A 20749-nucleotide genomic window follows, 5' to 3' on the forward strand; every position below is an offset into this window, starting at 1 on the left:
ATTAAACTATATGGAGGGAAATGTGGGGCCCATTATGAGATATGGAGGGCAATGAGGGGCCCATACTACTACAAGGAGGGCAATGTCAGGCACATTACACTTTATAGGGGACAATATGGAGCATTCTACAATATGGAAGCCAATGTGTGGCCATTATACTACATGGAACACAATGTGGGGACCATTAAACTACATGGAAGGCAATGTGGGGCCAATTATACTATATGGAAGGCAATTTGTGGCCCATTATACTATATTAAAGACAATTAGGGGCCCATTATAATACATGGAAGGCAATGTGTGGCCCATCATACTACATGAAAGGCAATGCGTGGCTCATCATACTATATGGAAATGTGGGTCATTATACTACATGGAAGGCAATGTGCAGCAGATTATAATACATGGAAGGCAATGTGAGGCCCATAAAACTACATGGACGGAAATGTGGGACCAATTATACTATATTGAAGGCAATGTGGGGCCATTATAGAATATGGAAGGCTATGTGTGGTCCATTATACTATATTAAGGATTAGGTGCTGCCAATTATAATGTAGTTAATGCTACATGGGGCCCATTATACTGTATGAGGGCTATGTGGAGCCCATTATACTAAATGGAAGGCTATGTGGGGCCCATTATAATATTTGGAGGGCTACGTGGGGGCCATTATACTATTTGGAGGTCTAGTCAGAGAACTGCACAAATCTCCTGAAATGTCTCACTCTGGCTACAAATGATGTAAAACTAAAAAAAAGTGTACATACTACAGTTTTCAGCTTTTATGATCAACTCAAAGTTTGAGATATAGAAAAGCAATAAATGGCTGACCTTATTTAATGCATTGATGTTGGCACCATGTTCGAGCAGCTGAACTGCTATGGACATGGATGGAATAAGAGCAGCGAGATGAAGAGCAGCATTTTCATTGACGTCTACAACATTGGGATCGGCTTGATGTTCTAGTAACACAGTTGCACACGATTCATGTTGACACTGAATAGCCTAATAACAGAAAACAGCGCATTATGCACCCTCATTTCTCCTAAAAGATAAGTGCTCCATTTATCTTCAGATTTATACGCACCTTCATTAGTGGAGATCGATTATCATTGTCACAAGCATTTACTTTCGCCTTGTTTTCTACTAACAGTTTCACCACATCCAGATGCCCATTTGCACAAGCAAGATGCAAAGGTGTCCTAAAAGAAAGCGAACATAAATATCATCAGAATGAGGGTTGTACAAAGTCTAGAAAACAAGGTACATGTTAGACATATATATATTATATATACAGTGCCTTGTGAAAGTATTCGCCTCCCCCTTGAATTTTTCAACCTTTTCCCACATTTCAGGCTTCAAACATAAAGATAAAAATTTTAATGTTATGCTGAAGAATCAACAACAAGTGGGGCACAATTGTGAAGGTGAACGAAATGTATTGCTTATTGTAAACTTTTTAAAAAAATAAATAACTGAAAATTGGTGAGTGCAATATTATTCCTCCCCTTTACTTTCAGTGCAGCAAACTCACTCCAGAAGTTCATTGAGGATCTCTGAATGATCCAATGTTGTCCTAAATGACTGATGATGATAAATATAAGCCACCTGTGTGTAATGAAGTCTACGTATAAATGCACCTGCTCTGTGATAGTCTCAGTGTTCTGTGTAAAGCACAGAGAGCATCCTGAAGACCAACAAACACAACAGGCAGGTCCGTGATACTGTTGTGGAAACGTTTAAAGCCGCATTTGGTTACAAAAAGATTTCCAAAACTTTAAACATCACACGGAGGACTGTGCAAGCGATCATATTGAAATGGAAGGAGTATCATACCACTGCAAATCTACCAAGACCCGGCCGTCCATCAAAACTTTCATCTCAAACAAGGAGAAGACTGATCAGAGATGCAGCCAAGAAGCCCATGATCACTCTGGATGAACTGCAGAGATCTACAGCTGAGGTGGAAGAGTCTGTCCATAAGACAACAATCAATCGTACACTGCACAAATCTGGCCTTTATGGAAGAATAGCAAGAAGAAAGCCATTTCTCAAAGATATCCATAGAATGTATCATTTAAAGTTTGCAACAAGCCACCTGGGAGACACACCAAACATGTGTAAGAAGGTGCTCTGGTCAGATGAAACCAAAGTCGAACTATTTGGGCACAATGCCAAACGATATGTTTGGCGTAAAAGCAATACAGCTCATCACCCTGAACACACCATCCCCACTGTCAAACATGGTGGTGGCAGCATCATGGTTTGGGCCTGCTTTTCTTCAGCAGGGACAGGGAAGTTGGTTAAAATTGATGGAAGATGGATGGAGCCAAGTACAGGACCATTCTTGAAGAAAACCTGTTGGAGTCTGCAAAAGACCTGAGATTGTGATGGAGATTTGTCTTTCAACAAAACAATGATCCAAAACATAAAGCAAAATCTACAATGGGATGGTTCACAAATAAACGTATCCAGGTGTTAGAATGGCCAAGTCAAAGTCCAGACCTGAATCCAATCGAGAATCTGTGGAAAGAGCTGAAAACTGCTGTTCACAAACGCTCTCCATCCAACCTCAGTCACCTTTGAGCTGTTTGCAAAGGAAGAATGGGCAGGAATCACAGTCTCTCGATGTGCAAAACTGATAGAGACATACCCCAAGTGACTTGCAGCTGTAATTGCAGGAAAAGGTGGCGCTACAAAGTATTAACTTAAAGGGGACGAATAATATTGCACGCCCCACTTTTCAATTATTTTTTAAAAAAAGTTTAAAATAAGCAATACATTTTATCCAACTTCACAATTGTGTCCCACTTGTTGTTGATTCTTCACCATAACATTAACATTTTTATCTTCATGTTTGAAGCCTGAAATGTGGGAATAGGCTGCAAAATTCAAGGGGGCCAAATACTTTCGCAAGGCACTGTATATGTCCATAACATATAGCTGCCATTGATAAATAAAAAAGAGAATTTTGTTACTTACCGTAAATTCTTTTTCTTATAGTTCCGTATTGGGAGACCCAGACCATGGGTGTTTAGCTTCTGCCTCCGGAGGACACACAAAGTACTACACTTAAAAGTGTAGCTCCTCCCTCTGAGCTTATACACCCCCTGGTAGCCAGTCCTAGCCAGTTTAGTGCAAAAGCTGAAGGAGAATAGCCACCCACAAGTAGATCCGAGTAAGAACCGGAACAACCGGAGACTCTGTCCACGACAACAGCCGGTGATAACACACGGAACAAGAAAATTGCCAACAGGCAACAGGGAGGGAGCTGGGTCTCCCAATACGGAACTATAAGAAAAAGAATTTACGGTAAGTAACAAAATTGTCTTTTTCTTTATCGTTCCTTTGGGAGACCCAGACCATGGGACGTTCCAAAGCTGTCCCTGGGTGGGAATAAACAGAAAAAACTAAGAAGTAGGCAGAGCCTAACTTCACAAGTGGGCGACAGCCGCCTGAAGGATGCGTCTGCCCAAGCTCGCATCTGCCGAAGCATGAGCATGCACTTGGTAGTGCTTCGAAAAGGTATGCAGGCTAGTCCAAGTGGCAGCCTGACAGACTTGTTGAGCCGTAGCCTGGTGCCTAAAAGCCCAAGAGGCACCGACAGCTCTGGTCGAGTGTGCTTTGATCCCCGGCGGGGGAGGCACCTGAGTACTCTGGTAGGCGTCCGAAATTGTCGATCTAATCCAACAGGCCAAGGTCGGCTTAGAAGCAGAGAGACCCTTGCGCCGCCCTGTGGTTAGCACAAAAAGAGAGGTGCACCGCCTAAGCGCAGCGGTGCGAGACACATAGATTCGGAGAGCACGCACCAGATCTACAGTATGCAGCGCTTTCTCAAAGCGATGAACAGGGGCCGGACAGAAGGAAGGCAAGGAAATATCCTGGTTAAGGTGGAAGGGAGAGACCACCTTAGGAAGAAAGTCCGGGGTCGGACGGAGAACTACCTTGTCTTGGTGAAAAACCAAAAAAGGTGACTCCGAGGAGAGCGCAGCCAAATCAGAGACTCTCCTGAAAGAAGTTATGGCAACTAGAAAGGCCACCTTTTGAGAAAGACGATACAAAGAAACCTCCCTAAGAGGCTCGAAAGGGGGTTTCTGCAATACCGTGAGGACCAAGTTAAGGTCCCAGGGATCCAAGGGCCGCCAATAAGGCGGAATGATGTGAGACGCACCTTGCATGAAGGTGCGGACCTGAGCCAGCCGGGCGAGACGCCGCTGGAACAGCACTGATAGAGCTGAGACTTGTCCCTTGAGAGAGTTGAGGGACAGTCCTAGCAGCAGACCGGACTGTAAAAAAGACAGAAGGGTCGGCAACGAGAATGGCCAAGGAGAATGGCCGGAAGAGCGACACCAGGACAGGAAAATTTTCCAAGTCCTGTGATAGATCTTGATGGAGGAAGACTTACGGGCCCGAGTCATAGTGGAGATGACTTCAGGAGGAATATCAGAAGCCGTCAAAATCCAGGACTCAAGAGCCACGCCGTCAATTTGAGTGCCGCAGAATTCGGGCGGAAAAACGGACCTTGCGAGAGCAGGTCTGGACGGTCCGGAAGATGCCACGGCATCTCCACGGACAGTTGGAGCAGGTCCGGATACCAAGCTCGCCTGGGCCAGTCCGGTGCAATGAGGATGACTCGACGGCCCTCCATTCTGATCTTGCGCAGGACTCTGGGCAAGAGAGCTAGAGGGGGAAACACGTAGGACAGACGAAACTGGGACCAGTCTTGAACCAGAGCATCCGCGGCGAAGGCCTGAGGATCGTGGGAGCGAGCCACGTAAACCGGAACCTTGTTGTTGTGACGGGATGCCATTAGGTCCATGTCCGGAGTGCCCCACTTGCGGCAGATTGACTGAAACACTGCCGGGTGCAGGGACCACTCGCCACCGTCCACGGATTGACGGCTGACATAATCTGCCTCCCAGTTTTCTACGCCAGGGATGTGGACTGCGGATATGGTGGACTTGGAGTCCTCCGCCCATTGAAGAATGCGTTGGACCTCCAACATTGCCAGGCGGCTGTGTGTCCCGCCTTGGTGATTGATGTAGGCAACCGCTGTCGCGTTGTCTGACTGGACTTGAATGTGCCTGCCCGCCAACAGGTGGTGAAAGGCTAGGAGAGCTAGAAGCACAGCTCTGGTTTCCAGCACATTGATTGAAAGGGCTGACTCGGACGGAGTCCAAGTGCCCTGTGCTCTGTGGTGGAAATGTACCGCTCCCCAGCCGGATAGGCTGGCATCCGTGGTGAGAATCACCCAGGACGGAGTCAGGAAGGAGCGCCCTTGGGACAGGGAGAGGGGTCGAAACCACCACTGAAGAGAGCTCCTGGTCCGTGGCGACAGAGCCACTAACCTCTGTAAGGAGGAAGGCCGCTTGTCCCAACAGCGGAGAATGTCCAGCTGCAGAGGACGCAGATGGAACTGGGCAAAGGGAACCGCCTCCATGGAGGCCACCATTTGACCCAGCACCTGCATCAGACGCCTGAGGGTATAACGGCGGGGCCTCAGGAGAGAGCGCACCGCCAACCGGAGTGACAGCTGTTTGTTTAAGGGCAACTTCACAAGTGCCGGCAAAGTCTCGAACTGCATCCCTAGGTACGCGAGACTCTGGGTCGGAGTCAGAGTGGATTTGGGAAGATTGACAATCCACCCGAATTGGGCTAGGGTGGCGAGAGTGAGCGAAACACTCCGCTGACAGTCTGCGCTGGATGTACCCTTGACCAGAAGGTCGTCCTGATAAGGAAGCACTGCTAACCCCTGGAGGTGCAGGACCGCAATCACTGCCGCCATGACCTTGGTGAATACCCGAGGGGCCGTGGCTAACCCGAAGGGGAGAGCCACGAATTGGAAATGATCCTCTCCTATCGCAAAACGTAACCAACGCTGATGTGACACTGCGATTGGCACATGTAGATAGGCATCTCTGATGTCGATGGACGCCAGGAACTCCCCTTGGGTCATAGAAGCAATGACTGATCGCAGAGACTCCATGCGAAAATGCCGCACCCGGACATGCTTGTTGAGAAGCTTGAGATCCAGGATGGGCCGGAAGGTACCGTCCTTTTTTGGAACTAGGAAGAGATTTGAGTAAAAACCTCTGAACCGTTCCTGAGCGGGAACTGGGACAATCACTCCGTTTGCCTGCAAGGACGCCACGGCCTGCGAGAAGGCGGCGGCCTTGGAGCAGGGGGGAGTTGAGAGAAAAAATCTGTTTGGAGGGCTGGAAGAGAATTCTATCCTGTAGCCGTGAGATATGATGTCTCTCACCCACTGATCGGAGACTTGCTTTAACCAAGCGTCGCCAAAGTGGGAGAGCCTGCCACCGACTAAGGACGTGGCTGGAGCGGGCCGAGAGTCATGAGGAAGCTGCCTTAGTGGCAGAACCTCCTGCGGTCTTCTGCGGACGCGCTTTTGGGCGCCAGTTGGATTTCTGATCCTTGGCTGAGTTACCGGACGAGGCGGAAGGCTTAGAGGATGACCAGTTGGAGGAACGAAAGGAACGAAACCTCGATTGATTCCTACCCTGGGCGGGTTTCCTGGTCTTGGTTTGTGGCATGGAAGTACTCTTCCCGCCAGTAGCTTCTTTAATGATTTCATCCAGCTGTTCACCAAACAGCCGTGTACCAGCAAAAGGGAGCCCAGCAAGAAACTTCTTGGAAGAAGCATCTGCCTTCCACTCTCGAAGCCACAAAATCCTGCGGATAACAAGAGAATTAGCTGAAGCCACCGCAGTGCGGTGAGCAGCCTCTAGCATGGCAGACATGGCATAGGATGAAAAAGCTGAAGCCTGAGCAGTTAAGGTAACCATGTCAGGCATAGATTCCTTGGTGAGGGAATGCATCTCCTCTAGAGAAGCAGAGATGGCTTTGAGAGCCCACACTGCTGCAAAAGTCGGGGAAAATGCGGCCCCCGCAGCTTCATACACAGATTTGGCCAGAAGGTCAATCTGACGGTCAGTGGAATCCTTAAGTGAGGTGCCGTCAGCCACCGACACAACGGTCCGGGCTGAGAGCCTAGACACCGGAGGGTCTACCTTTGCGGAGTGAGACCACTCCTTGACCACCTCAGGTGGAAATGGAAACCGGTCATCAGAACCACGCTTTGGAAAGCGTTTGTCAGGGCAGGCCCTGGGTTTGGTCACAGCGGTCTGAAAACTGGAGTGGTTAAAGAACACACTCTTCACTCTCTTAGGCGAGGTAAACTGATGTTTTTCTGCCAAAGAGAGTTGCTCCTCTGACACTGGCGGATTGAGATCCAGCACAGAATTAATAGAAGCAATCAAATCACTAAGATCTGAGTCACCCTCAGAGAAATCGATGGGATACATAGCCTCCGAGCCCCCAGTCAGGGCATCCTCCTCATCTTGAGAGTCAGCTCTTGAGACAGAGCCGTGGGATGGGGAGGGGAAGGAAACCCTGCGCCTTCTCTTAGAAGGACGGGGTCTGGGATCAGATGATGAATCCTCCGTGAGCTCCGATGGACGGAGGTCAGAGGATAGGAGTCCTCTGTGAAGAGTATTAGAGGCACCCTGTGAGGGAGGCTGATGCATATTCATCAAAGTCCTGGACAAAAGCCCCATGGACTCAGCAAATGACTGGGATATGGACCTAGAAAAGGACTCTACCCAGGCCGGGGGTTCAATCACAGGTGCAGCAGCAGCCTGAGAGACCACTGGGGGTGAGACTCCAGGCTGTGGCACCGCCAAGTTAGAGCAGACATCACAATGTGGATAGGTGCTCGGCTCAGGCAGCAGGAGCTTACATGCAGTGCATGCAGAATCAAGCTTTGGAGCCTTGCTCCTTGTGTGAGACATGCTGCTGGAGTGGGGGCTTTGCAGAGAATGAACCCCAGGGAGAATATACAGAGGTCCACAACCGGAGACCGGCTGTGGCTTACCAGACCGCTGAGCGCGGTGTTGTGTGCCCTCCAGATCCCGAAGCCCGGTCCCCCAGTCGCAGCACCTCAGCAGAGATGCAGAATGCAGGATGTCCCAGAGCAGAGTGAACTCTGCCTGAGAAGAGGGCGTTCCTATAAAAGAGCGGGAACTGGAGGGCTATAGAGACCTGCAGGGAAGGAGGGACGCCCCAGCAGTGGGGAGTGTCCCTCCCCTGTGTAGAACGGCCACCGGGAGGAGCCGAACCTGTCCCTCTGCATGCGTGACATGCGAGGGCAGGAAAATGAAACTAGGCCTCCGGCGAAGCCAGGGCCTAAATTTAAGCGTCGAGGCCGACAAGCAGGCACCATCGGCGCGGTTCTCAGGCAAAAGCTAGAGAACCCACCGGAAAAGTTAAAACAATCACATACAGCATACTCTCCCCTTACAATAAAGAACCGGGACCCCCAACATAAACGTCTCAGGTACTTAGCTGCTGAGACGCAGGGCCATGTCCCTGGGGATGAGTGCTCCGGTCCAACAGAATCCTCAAGGGGCTGTGGATGGAGACCGGACTCCTGCCAGGCATGGAGACCGTGCTGGCTCCCACTTCAAGCCAGAGCCCAGAAGGGATGGTGAAGGAGCGCGGCATGTAAGGCTGCAGCCTTGTAAATCAACCTTAACAACACCGCCGACACAGTGGGGTGAGAAGGGACATGCCGGGAGTCCAGACATGGACCCGCTTTTCTTCAAACTCTTTCCAAAAGTCAAACAAATCAGATGAGAATGCATGTGTGGATGTATGCCTCCTGACACAAAGCAATAAACTGGCTAGGACTGGCTACCAGGGGGTGTATAAGCTCAGAGGGAGGAGCTACACTTTTAAGTGTAGTACTTTGTGTGTCCTCCGGAGGCAGAAGCTAAACACCCATGGTCTGGGTCTCCCAAAGGAACGATAAAGAAAGTATATTTTTTGAAGTAGTGACTGTTTGTCCGACGGCCATCTATTGAGGGCTTTAGGGTGTCACCATAGGAAGGGAAGATGGGTACTAAACCAATCTACAAAGATCAGAAAAGAAAGAACACACACAGCTAAAGGGGTTGTCCTCCCAATTAAGATGATTGTGGGAAAAACCCTTTGAAAGGGAATTTGTCAACAGACCGATTCTTTACCTGTATCGTTATCTATATCATGCAGCTCATATAAGAGCAGCATGATATAGTCAAATAGACTCTGAATCCAACGCTGTACCACTTAGCTTACTGGGTGCAGCGGTTTTGGAAAAAAAAAAATCTGACTTTTTATATTTAGCAATGCTGTAGAGCTGAAAAAACTGGCATGCCCGAACCAGGCTTGACATATTTGTTGAATAAGTACTGTGGGGTGGCACCGTTGAGGCAGGCGAGCATCGGTTTTTTTGGGGTTTTTTTTTTTATTTCCCCTATCACATGAGTAAAGGGTTGTCTCTTGCCCCTTTAAAGAAGACCTGTCACCAGGTCAAAAAAGTGCCGGGACTTCTGATCATGTACACTGACCCTAAACCGAGCAGTGACAATGGACATAGGCATGTGCGTCACCACCGATGACGCTGGGCAATGGGCATAGAATATCATGTTAGCACGCCCCTGTAGGTGTGCTAACATGCTAAGAGGGCGGACTAGTCGGGGGGATGTAACGCCCTTGCAACTAGTCCCTGAGCTCATTAGCATATCATAAAGGATCTTTAGAAATACTTTTTCTAAAGATCTCTTTATGCAACTAGATACAGGGACAGTTAGGCAGGGATTAGCAATATGCACCCAGAAATGCTTGTGGTTCTGGGTGCATATTGCACCTGACAGGTTCCCTTTAATAGTCCAAGAGGCAAGATTCCCACTCATGTCCACCAAGAACAGAAGCCCATGGATTTTAATGGAGAGGTAACAATACCCTGTGGTTATGGAAAGTTGCTTAGACATGGGAGAGGATGGAGATATGCAGACAGATAATGCACTGGTGATAACACTGATCCATAGGAACACAATGAGTTTCTATACGCAGCGGTGGTGGAAGCACTAGAGATCTCACTATGCCTCAGCTGGCGTGCTTGTGTGCCATTCCTGGTATCTGTACGGAGGCCATCCATTGTGAAAGCCAAGCAGGGTGAAGGGCTCTTATGTCAGAGCAGTGATCCTAAGACGCATTAGGTTTCTATAGCAACCATGTTACATGGCTCTGCCGCCAGATCTGTGTCTGGAGTGTATGAAGACACATGAGGAGTCAGGGTTGTAGTTTGCAAAATAATGTCTGCACAAAATAAAAGCTGCAGTTTTTGATTTTTGATGCTCTTAAAGGAAATTCCTTATTGGAAATAAAGGGGAAAAAAAAGGTTACAGAAAGAAATGCACTACAAATATATCAAAAAGACTGACCCGCACATCCAACAGGTGTGAACAGGTGCTAGCTTAAAACATATAACTACCAAACATATATAGCACCATGTCAATTCTTTTAGTGTTTTTCACTGCGTTTTTTATCCACTGAATTCAATAAGGGTGGAAACTGCAATGAAAAATGTAAGTTATTTTACATGTGTTTTGGTGCCTTTTTCTGACTAGACTCCGCGTCGGCGGGGATTGATCGCTGGTATTTGACTAGATACTGCTCCCCATATAAAGTCTATGGGGACCAGAATCGGGCACAAAAAGAGTAGGAGCAAGCGCTTCATACTCAATGTTCATCGGACGGCTGTCACACTGCTGCAGCGGCAGCTCTTTCATCTTCCAGAGTCGGCCGCTCATTAGGCTCATAAGATATTCACTCCTTCCCTGCTTTCCAGTGGCTGTGATTGGTTGCAGGCAGACCTTCCCCCACGCTGAGTGACAGCTGTCTGACTACAGCCAATCACAGACGCCAGTGGGCGGGTCTAAATCGTACAGTAAATTAAAAAATTTAAAAAAAAAAAAAAACACATGCAGTCCCCCCCAATTTTGATAACCAGCCAAGATAAAGTCTCCCAGCTGGGGGCTGGTATTCATAGTATCATAGTATCATAGTTTTTAAGGTTGAAGGGAGACTCTAAGTCCATCTAGTTCAACCTGTAGCCTAACATGTTGATCCAGAGGAAGGCAAAAAAAACCCAATGTGGCAAACAAGTTCCAATGGGGAAAAAATGTCCTTCCTGACTCCACATCCGGCAATCAGACTAGTTCCCTGGATCAATACCCTGTCATAAAATCTAATATACATAACTGGTAATATTAAATTTTTCAAGAAAGGCATCCAGGCTCTGCTTAAATGTTAGTAGTGAATCACTCATTACAACATCATGCGGCAGAGAGTTCCACAGTCTCACTGCTCGTACAGTAAAGAATCCTCGTCTGTGATTATGATTAAACCTTCTTTCCTCAAGACGTAGCGGATGCCCCCGTGTTTCAGTCGCAGGCCTAGGTGTAAAAAGATCTTTGGAAAGGTCTCTGTACTGTCCTCTCATATATTTATACATTGTGATTAGATCCCCCCTAAGCCTTCGTTTTTCCAAACTAAATAACCCCAAGTTTAATAACCTGTCTTGGTATTGCAGCCCACCCATTCCTCTAATAATCTTGGTCACTCTTCTCTGCACCCTCTCCAGTTCAGCTATGTCCTTCTTATATATCGGTGACCAGAATTGTACACAGTATTCTAAGTGCGGTCGCACTAGTGACTTGTACAGAGGTAAATATTTTTTTCATGAACACTTATACCTCTTTTAATACATCCCATTATTTTATTAGCCCTGGCAGCAGCTGCCTGACACTGTCCACTAAAGTGAAGTTTACCATCCACCCATACACCCAAGTCTTTTTCTGTGTCTGTTTTACCCAGTGTTCTACAATTAAGTACATAATCATACATTTTATTTCCTCTACCCAAGTGCATGACCTTACATTTATCTACATTAAACTTCAATTGCCACTTCTCAGCCCAATCCTCCAATTTACATAAATCTCCCTGTAATATAAAATTATCCTCCTCTGTATTGATTACCCTGCAGAGTTTAGTATCATCTGCAAATATTGAAATTCTACTCCGCATGCCCCCAACAAGGTCATTTATAAATATGTTGAAAAGATGCGGGCCCAATACTGACCCCTGTGGTACCCCACTATGAACTGAGACCCAGTCCGAGTACGTACCATTAATAACCACCCTTTGTTTCCTATCACTGAGCCAGTTTTTAACCGTTACACATATTTTCCCCTATCCCCATTATTCTCATTTTATGTACCAACCTTTTGTGTGGCACTGTATCAAAAGCTTTTGAAAAGTCCATATACACAACATCCACTGCATTTCCCTGGTCCAGGCTTGAACTTACCTCTTCATAGAAGCTGATCAAATTAGTTTGACAGGATCGATCCCTCATAAACCCATGTTGATACTCTGTCATAAGGTTATTTTTCTTGAGATACTCCAGTATAGCATCTCTCAAGAAACCCTCAAGGATTTTACCAACCGTAGAGGTTAAACTTACCGGCCTATAATTTCCCGGCTCAGTTTTTGTCCCCTTTTTGAATATTGGCACCACATTTGCTATGCGCCAGTCCTGCGGTACCGACCCTGTTATTAAGGAATCTGAGAAGATTAAAAATAATGGTCTATCTATCACAGAACTCAATTCCTGTAGTACTCTGGGGTGTATGCAGTATTCAAAGGCTGGGGAGACCCATGTGATTGGGAGCGCCCCCAGCCTAAAATTTTCAGCCAGCAGCCACCCGAAATTGCCGCATCCATTAGATGCGACAGTCCCGGGACTTTTCCCGACTCATTCTGATTGCCCTGGTGCGGTGGAAATTGGGGTAAAATAAGGAATTAATGGCAGCAACCCATAGCTGCCACTAAGTCCTAGCTTAGTGATGGCAGGCGTCTATGATACACCCCCTCATTACTAAGCTGTAAGTGAAAGTAAATAAACACAATCACCCAAAAAAATCCTTTATATGAAATAAAACACAAAAAAGCTCCTTCTTTCATCATTTTATTAACACCTAAAACACCCCTCCAGGTCCGACGTAACCCACACGAGGTCCCACGACGCATCCACCTCTGCTATATCTGACAATCACAGCGAGCGGCCATAGAACATGACTGCTCGCTGTGAGGGTTAGGCTGCAAGTGAATTGAGCCGCTCAAAATCAGCGGTGACTTCAGCTGTCACCGCACATCACCTGACTGAAGTCACCGCTGATCTTTCACAGCTCACTTCAGTCACGGCCGGATTTGCAGTAACAGGTGGAGGACTCAAGCTATCATAGCACATCACCTGACTAGAATCCTCCACCTGTTACCGCATATCAGGCCACGGTTGAAGTGACAATCAGTGCTGGCTTCAGTTCCCCCTCCTTCGGACAATTCACATACATGAAAAGGAGGCGAGATAGCAGCATCTCTTTATTTGACTTGTATAGAGGGAGGTCCCTCATTCTTGAACTACATGGAGTAGCATTACATTTCATGGAAAAGCTATGGATAGCTGAAATCTTTCTAAAAAGTTAAAAATGCAACATATTTACAGGGAAATCCAGAAACACTTTGTATGCTGTGGATTTTAATTCCTTTCTTATTCCAAAACTCACGGATTAGTCTATATACAGCATTCCTGGAATTTTACACACGAAACACTTTAATGAAAGGCCGCAGTTATAGGACTGTGTAAAGTAATCTAGGATAAGTCCACACAGTCAATATTTGGGTAAATACCACGGTGCAGAATTTTGTGTGGATTTCCATGCAGAACAACAGCCAGCACATTACAGGAACAGCTAAGCTTGTGAGACTTTGAAAATCTGACCTATGCGTTGTGGAAATTGTCCGATAATAAAATTGACCGGCTGTGTACGTTTTGGAATGCACAGCGAGGGGTGAAATTCTTCACATAATGTGTGGATTTTGACGCCGAAATGGGGGGAAAAGTGCTTTGGTAACACTGAGGATACGCCCAGGAAAATCCGTATCAAATCCACAAGGCGTACATGTAGCCAAATAGGTCTTAAATTTCTGCTTTCATGAGAAAAGTTGCATTTTAGGTAAATCAGATTATATTTGATTTATATAGAGAGAATTTCAACGAGTATTAGATACATAAAGAAAATAGCCCCTGTGAAAGAACAGAATATGACCCTTTGCCGTTCAGTAGCTCATTATAATTCATATTTCCACCGGCAGCACTCATGCAACCCCAAACCATGTCACTCCCACCACCATGCTTGACTGTAGGCAAAACACACTTGTCTTTGTACTCCTGGATGCCGTCACACACGCTTGACACCATCTGAACCAAATAACTTTATCAGACCACAGGATATGGTTCCAGTGATCCATGTCCTTAGTCTGCTTGTCTTCAGTAAACTGTTTGTGGGCTTTCTTGTGCATCATCTTTAGGAGATGCTTCCTTCTGGGACAACAGCCATGCAAACCAATTTGATGCAGTGAGCGGCATATGGTCTGAGCACTGACAGGCTGACCCCCCCACCCCTGTAACCTCTGCAGCAATACTGGCAGAACTCCTATATCTATTTTGAAAAGACAACCTCTGAATATGACGCTAAGCACATGTACGCATCCTCTTTGGTTGACCATGGCGAGGCCTGTTCTGAGTGGAATCTGTGTATAATCTTGGCCACCGTGCTGCAGCTCAGTTTCGGGTGTTGGAAATCTTCTTATAGCTAAGGCCATCTTTATGTAGAGCAACAATATTTTTTTTCCAATCCTCAGGGAATTCTTTGCCATGAGCTGCCATGTTGAACTTCCAGGTATGACAGAGAGTGTGTGAGCGATAACACTAAATTTACCACACCTGCTCCACATTCACACCAGAGACTTTGTATCACTGATGAACAGCGGGGAGGGAAATTAGGTAATTGGGCACAATTGTTCCATTTTCACTTAGGCTGCTTTCACACTTGAGTTGGACGGCTTCCGTTGCTATCCGCAGCCTTGAGGAATTACGGTAACCGTTGCAGGAAACCGTTATATTCCTCATAGACTTCTATTAGCTACGGATAGCAATGGATGGTCTTGCGTTGCATTCGCTGCACGACACAGCGTCGTCATTTTGACGCTGCGTCAGGCGGAGGGAACGCTGCATGTAACGTTTTTTGAGCAGCACAATTTGTAGGATTTTGCTGCGCATGCTCTCTCTGGCTCCCTGCACTTGTAACCACGGTAAACATCGGGTTACTAAGCAATGTACTTTCCCTAGTTACCCGATATTTACCCTGGCTACGGGTGCAGGGAGCCCGACACTTTACCGCTCGGATCCGCCCCTCCCGCACTTCACTCCGCATGCGCGCACGCGCACACACACACACACACACACACACACACACACCTGTCCCCAGCCTTGCATTCCTCGCTGCCGTCCTCAGTGCCATAGTCCCGCTCGGCTCCACAAACCCCGCACTCCACCCCCCTCACACATTCTCGGCTGCCGAACGATCAGCTGATCACCCGGCGATCGGCTGCTGTGAGCGATCAGCTGATCACCCGGCGACCGGCTGCTGTGAGCGATCAGCTGATCGTTCACAATAGTCTGCCGCCGGTAAAACGAAAGAAAAAGAAAAATATAAAAAAAAAAATAAAGATTCCGTTGTTTTGTACGATCCGTTGCGCCACTAAATGCAACACATCCGTTGCATCCGTCACACAACGCAATGCTACGGAAGCCGTCCAACGCAAGTGTGAAAGTAGCCTTAGAGTGTAACTAGTTTTTGTTGTCAGTGGTTTAGACATTAATGGCTGTGCTGAGTTATTTAGCGGGCACCAAATTTACACTGTTATAGAAGCTGTACACTGAAGATATGTCAATTGATACAATGTAAAGTATTCAGTGTTGTCCCATGAGATGAAATAAAATGTATAATATATACATACACATATACGTATGTGTATATATTGGGTTTTTTATGTAACTATAAAATTAAGATTATAATATTCAAAATATTGGAAGCAAAGCCTAAATGAAGCCTATAGGAACAGGATATGAAACTAATAGGGACAACATGACACTAGTGGAGAATGCAGATCCCTGGAAAGTGAACACGCCAAACAAGATCAATTGTTGGACAAGACATCCAAGTGCAGATAAACTAGCACCTTGGACAATGGACAAATGTTTGGGTTGTGGTTACCATGCCAATGTATATAGTGAAGATGCGGGGGAACTTGTACTACGAGGATGTTACTAGTGACTCCCTATAGCCACACTGTAACAGGATAGCAAAGTAATCAGATTACGATCTAGTAAGATTTAAGGGCCTAACCTAATTCCACCACTCCAGAGGGCACAGAGAGATGACCATGTTACTGCAGCCAAGCCCCTGTCACATCACATTGTGGATCTACACTTGTTTGTATGACAAGAAGGGACCTGTGGATATCTACCATTTGTATCCATACGTCTGCAGTCACCAAATGGAGCTGCTTTGTCAGACTTATATATTACGGTATAGAATAGTGTGGAGGACCGTATCATGTCTTGTACCTATTGGACAGGTGAAAAGTTTCTGACTGGTGGATCACACCAAAAGTTCCAAAATCTGGGCTCTGCAGAGCATGATAGGAATGAAGGGCGGTGAAGCATGTGCACCACTTCTCTATTCATTGCCTACAGGACAGCCGAAGTCAGCCGAGTGCCGTATTATGAACGTATTCTTATCTAGAATACCTCCAAAATACTGCAATACAAACGTAGCATATAGGGGAACACTATAGTTCCACAATAATAGCTTAAAGTGAACCTGTCAGGACATTTTACCCTATGTAGCAGCCACTAAAGGGTTATAATGAAGGTAAAATGTTTGCTTACTGCTCCGTGCATAGGTTACCGACCACTGCTGCAGTGTATCTGCGGGGGCTGGTCTCCCAGGCGAGCAGTGCAAGGCTTACAAGCTCACTGGACCCAATGCTCTCACCTGCAGCTGTAAAGACAGCCTAGATCCAGCCAGCACCCGGGGCGATGTCTCTGATCTGAACTGTCAGTCAGGAGTGCACCATACTCCCAGCAATCAGAGAGCTGGGAATCAGGGAGTGGTGCACTAATGAAAAGAGAAAACGACACAACCCCTGTAAAGCACCACTCAAGAGGTGTCCCTGGTCTTACACTCACCCTCCGGCATCTTCCTCCTTTTCCAGCGCCCCTCCGGTCGGTCTCCGGTGATTTCTGACCTGCCGGCTGCTTCAGTGTTTCATTGAGCTCGCCGGAGGTCACAACTCAATATAACTCTATGACAGCCTTGTTCTGGCTCTCTTAGAGACGCATTGAGTGCTTGTGACGTAATTTCTGACTTCTGGTCAGTTAGAAGTTGTGGTCACAACATAGTTGCCTTGGAATAGGAGTGACATTGAAAAGTGTGAAGATGCCAGAGAGTAAGAATAAGATTGGGGGAAGGGGATAGATTTAATGTACCACACAAGCACAGGAAAAAATGGTAGACTGGAATCTTAAATACTGCGTGCACCGCATTATGATCACCACTGAGGAATTAGTGTTGGCTGCTCACTCCCTAAGGCCAGATTCACACATTCGTGAGTGGCTATCCGCGATGCACAGGTCTGCCGTAAGCCTCCTGACCCAAATGCGACATATGAAAACCTGTGACCTGTCCACACATCACAGATAGCCACTCACGGATGTGAGAATGTAGCCTGAGGCTGGGCACAAAAACCTATAAATACCGGGCAGTTATGTCAGGAAACTGGAGACGTGATTGCTCTCTGTAAATCTCCATGTACTCGTCCACGGCCCGTACAGGAGCTGCCTTCTACTACATGCACTATTCTGCAAAACAGACAACAGTGCATGCTGAGATTGCTCCTACGCACCATGTGCAGTCTGACGCTCACAGGCCAAGGCTAGCCTCTTCTGAGCCTCACACGACAGTCACACACTTTACAGCCCATTTCTGTGGTGATTGACGTCCCAATTGTAAGGATGGGTCACCCCATGGCAGCGTTAGCAGCATCCTGTGCGGCCCAGCTTAGAGACGTGTCCTGGTCTGGGCTTCATGGGTGCACTGCCCATACTCCGGGAGCCTCTAGGGAGGAACACAAAAGAGTAGGTGACAATGAGCAATGATGGAAGTAACTGTATTAGGAACTGTGTCATCACGATGTCCCATTCCTACCTAAAGGCACCTGATGAGCTCCTTACCTTGCTTGAAGAAGTATCCGAGAAATCAATGTTTACATTTTACTAACAAGAGCAGGAAGTGGGGTATACCTTCCCCGAGGCTGTTACCCTCCGGTCTTTGACAGACAGGTCTCTCTTGTCTCAGTGACCTGCCTCTCTCTTTCCCTGCGGCCGTTGCTCTCCAGTCTTTGATTGATAGGTCAGTATTATCTCTGTGACCTGCCTCTCTCTTTCCCTGCGGCCGTTGTCCTCCGGTCTTTGACTCACCGGACTCTCTTGTCTCAGTGACCTGCCTCTCTCTTTCCCTGCGGCCGTTGTCCTCCGGTCTTTGACTGACAGGTCTATCTAGTCTCAGTGACCTGCCTCTCTCTTTCCCCGCGGCCGTTGTCCTCCGGTCTTTGACTCACCGGACTCTCTTGTCTCAGTGACCTGCCTCTCTCTTTCCCTGCGGCCGTTGTCCTCCGGTCTTTGACTGACAGGTCTATCTAGTCTCAGTGACCTGCCTCTCTCTTTCCCCGCGGCCGTTGTCCTCCGGTCTTTGATTGACAGGACTCTCTTGTCTCAGTGACCTGCCTCTCTCTTTCCCCGTGGCCGTTGCCCTCTGGTCTTTGACTGACAGGTCTATCTAGTCTCAGTGACCTGCCTCTCTCTTTCCCCGTGGCCGTTATCCTCCGGTCTTTGACTGACAGGTCTATCTAGTCTCAGTGACCTGCCTCTCTCTTTCCCCGTGGCCGTTGCCCTCCGGTCTTTGATTGACAGGACTCTCTTGTCTCAGTGACCTGCCTCTCTCTTTCCCCGTGGCCGTTGCCCTCTGGTCTTTGACTGACAGGTCTATCTAGTCTCAGTGACCTGCCTCTCTCTTTCCCCGTGGCCGTTGTCCCCCGGTCTTTGATTGACAGGACTCTCTTGTCTCTCAGTGACCTGCCTCCACTGCCTGAAATTTTGTGCAGGCGCAGTCATTATCTGCATTGGGTCGCCTCAACAGAAGGAAATAACCCCAGGGTAAAGATGGTGCCTGACTTTAGGTAGAGGTTCAATATCCTGATGATGGGATCTCATTAAAGGGGTTTTCACCTTTCAGAAAAACCTGGTTTTACAGAAAACAAAGCAGACATTACTCAGCCTCCCAGTTCCCACCACTGGTCCCAGTATCAGATATCAGCTGGAGCGCAGATGTCACAGACAGCGGGCCCAGAATTACTGACCAATACTATGGATGTCAGCACTGCAGGGCCGGAGTCAGCGGTGGACCTGGGGAGGGTGATAAGAGCTCAGCTTGTTTGTTTTTTAGAATACATTACGCCCAGAGATCAGGATTTTCTGAAAGTGACAACCCCTGTGAAGGATGATTCCCATCACTGACTGCCTGCACATATGGCTAGAGTGAGGATCACTAGTGGGCATCACAGCCCGGGGCACCGCAGCCACATGGGAAGGATGGACTTTTAATAACCCCACCGCTGTCCGCATCCATCACATGTGGACAGGTCTCTCATATTAGGACAATATTGGCTTTTTATCCAAAATCATGAAATGTCCAACAATTGTAGAGAGTGCAGATGACCCGGCATCCAGTAATCGGCCACCAGCACACAGAAGTGTAGGGCATGCTGGCACTTGTGCTCCCCCTGCTCACCTGCTCTCCTTGTCCACCTGGCTGACGTCCTGCTTGTGCAGCAGCTGCCTGATCTTGGCCACATCCCCGGAGGAGGCAGCTCGGTGGAACTTGCTCAGCTCCTTCTCCTTCAGCTCATAGCCGGCGGACTGGACGCTGCCGGTCTCCGATGTGCTGGAGGGGGGTCCGCTCTTCTTCTTCCTCCCGAGCCCGAATATCTTCTTCATCTCCCCCTTTAAGAGGTGGTGCAGCAGCACAGGAGAAGGGCAGCAGGACAAGCCTGGTCTATAGCGCACACTCACACGTAGCGCCGTACATAGGAGCGCTCCATACTGAGGACACTAACTGACCGACCACAACAACTCTCCATGGACGGCCCGGTGCCCACCCCAGGGCACACAACCCAGCGACCAGTTACAAGCCCCGCCCTCACCAAGCGTCGAACGGTTACTATAGGCAAGAGCCAATCACAAGCAGCTCGGGGTAAAGCGACGCCACGCACTGCCGGAGCCCCGCCCACACCCGATGGACGGTGCGAGGACGGAGTGGTCACGTGCTGGGAGGCAGCCGGCTCCTTCCGTGTGCACTGCGCAGGCGCGGCGGCTTCTGAGTGTGGAGGACGTTTCCCTACGGCGCCGAGTTCCGCAGGCTCTGTCACTCATGGTGGTGCCTCCGTATCCAGGAGGTTGGGACCTATGGACTTGTGTTCATTCATTCGTAGTGCTGGCCAGAACTTTATAATTTTTTCAAAAGTTTTATGATAACTTTTGTTAGTGTTTATAGGGTTCTGTTCACACAGGGTAAATGCTGCATTGTTTTCACCATGAAAACTAAACAATAGCAATCTTATTTGATTATTGCATTTGTGCACCTTTTTTCAGTTTATTTTTCCCTTATTTAATGTATTTGCGATACAGATGTGATACAACATATATATATATTTTTTAATTATAGAAAAGCATTGATTTTTGCCCTTAAAGGTAATCTGTCACCTGGATTTTGCCACCTAATCTGAGAGCAGCATAATGTAGGGGCAGATATCCTGATTCCAGCGGTGTTTCACTTACTGGGCTGCTTAGTGTAGTCTTGATAATATCACACTTTTATCAGCA

General features: G+C 47.6%; 1 protein-coding gene across 7 annotated transcripts in view; it reads right to left on the reverse strand.

Annotated features, from left to right (window-relative positions):
• The window catches only part of ANKRD26 (ankyrin repeat domain containing 26), a 230837-nt gene extending 210743 nt beyond the window's left edge, over positions 1-20094 (reverse strand). For all 7 annotated transcript variants that reach the window (XM_075345040.1, XM_075345039.1, XM_075345038.1 and 4 more), the window contains exons 1-3: positions 19659-20094; positions 1091-1205; positions 835-1008 (exon numbers count right to left, since the gene is read on the reverse strand). In XM_075345040.1, the coding sequence (XP_075201155.1) occupies positions 835-1008; positions 1091-1205; positions 19659-19864 (495 nt within the window). In that variant the 5' untranslated portion in view covers positions 19865-20094. The remainder of the gene's footprint in view (positions 1-834; positions 1009-1090; positions 1206-19658) is intronic.
• Between the last annotated feature and the right edge of the window lie 655 nt (positions 20095-20749).

Source organism: Anomaloglossus baeobatrachus, chromosome 4, assembly GCF_048569485.1.
Source record: "Anomaloglossus baeobatrachus isolate aAnoBae1 chromosome 4, aAnoBae1.hap1, whole genome shotgun sequence".
NCBI lineage: Eukaryota > Metazoa > Chordata > Amphibia > Anura > Aromobatidae > Anomaloglossus > Anomaloglossus baeobatrachus.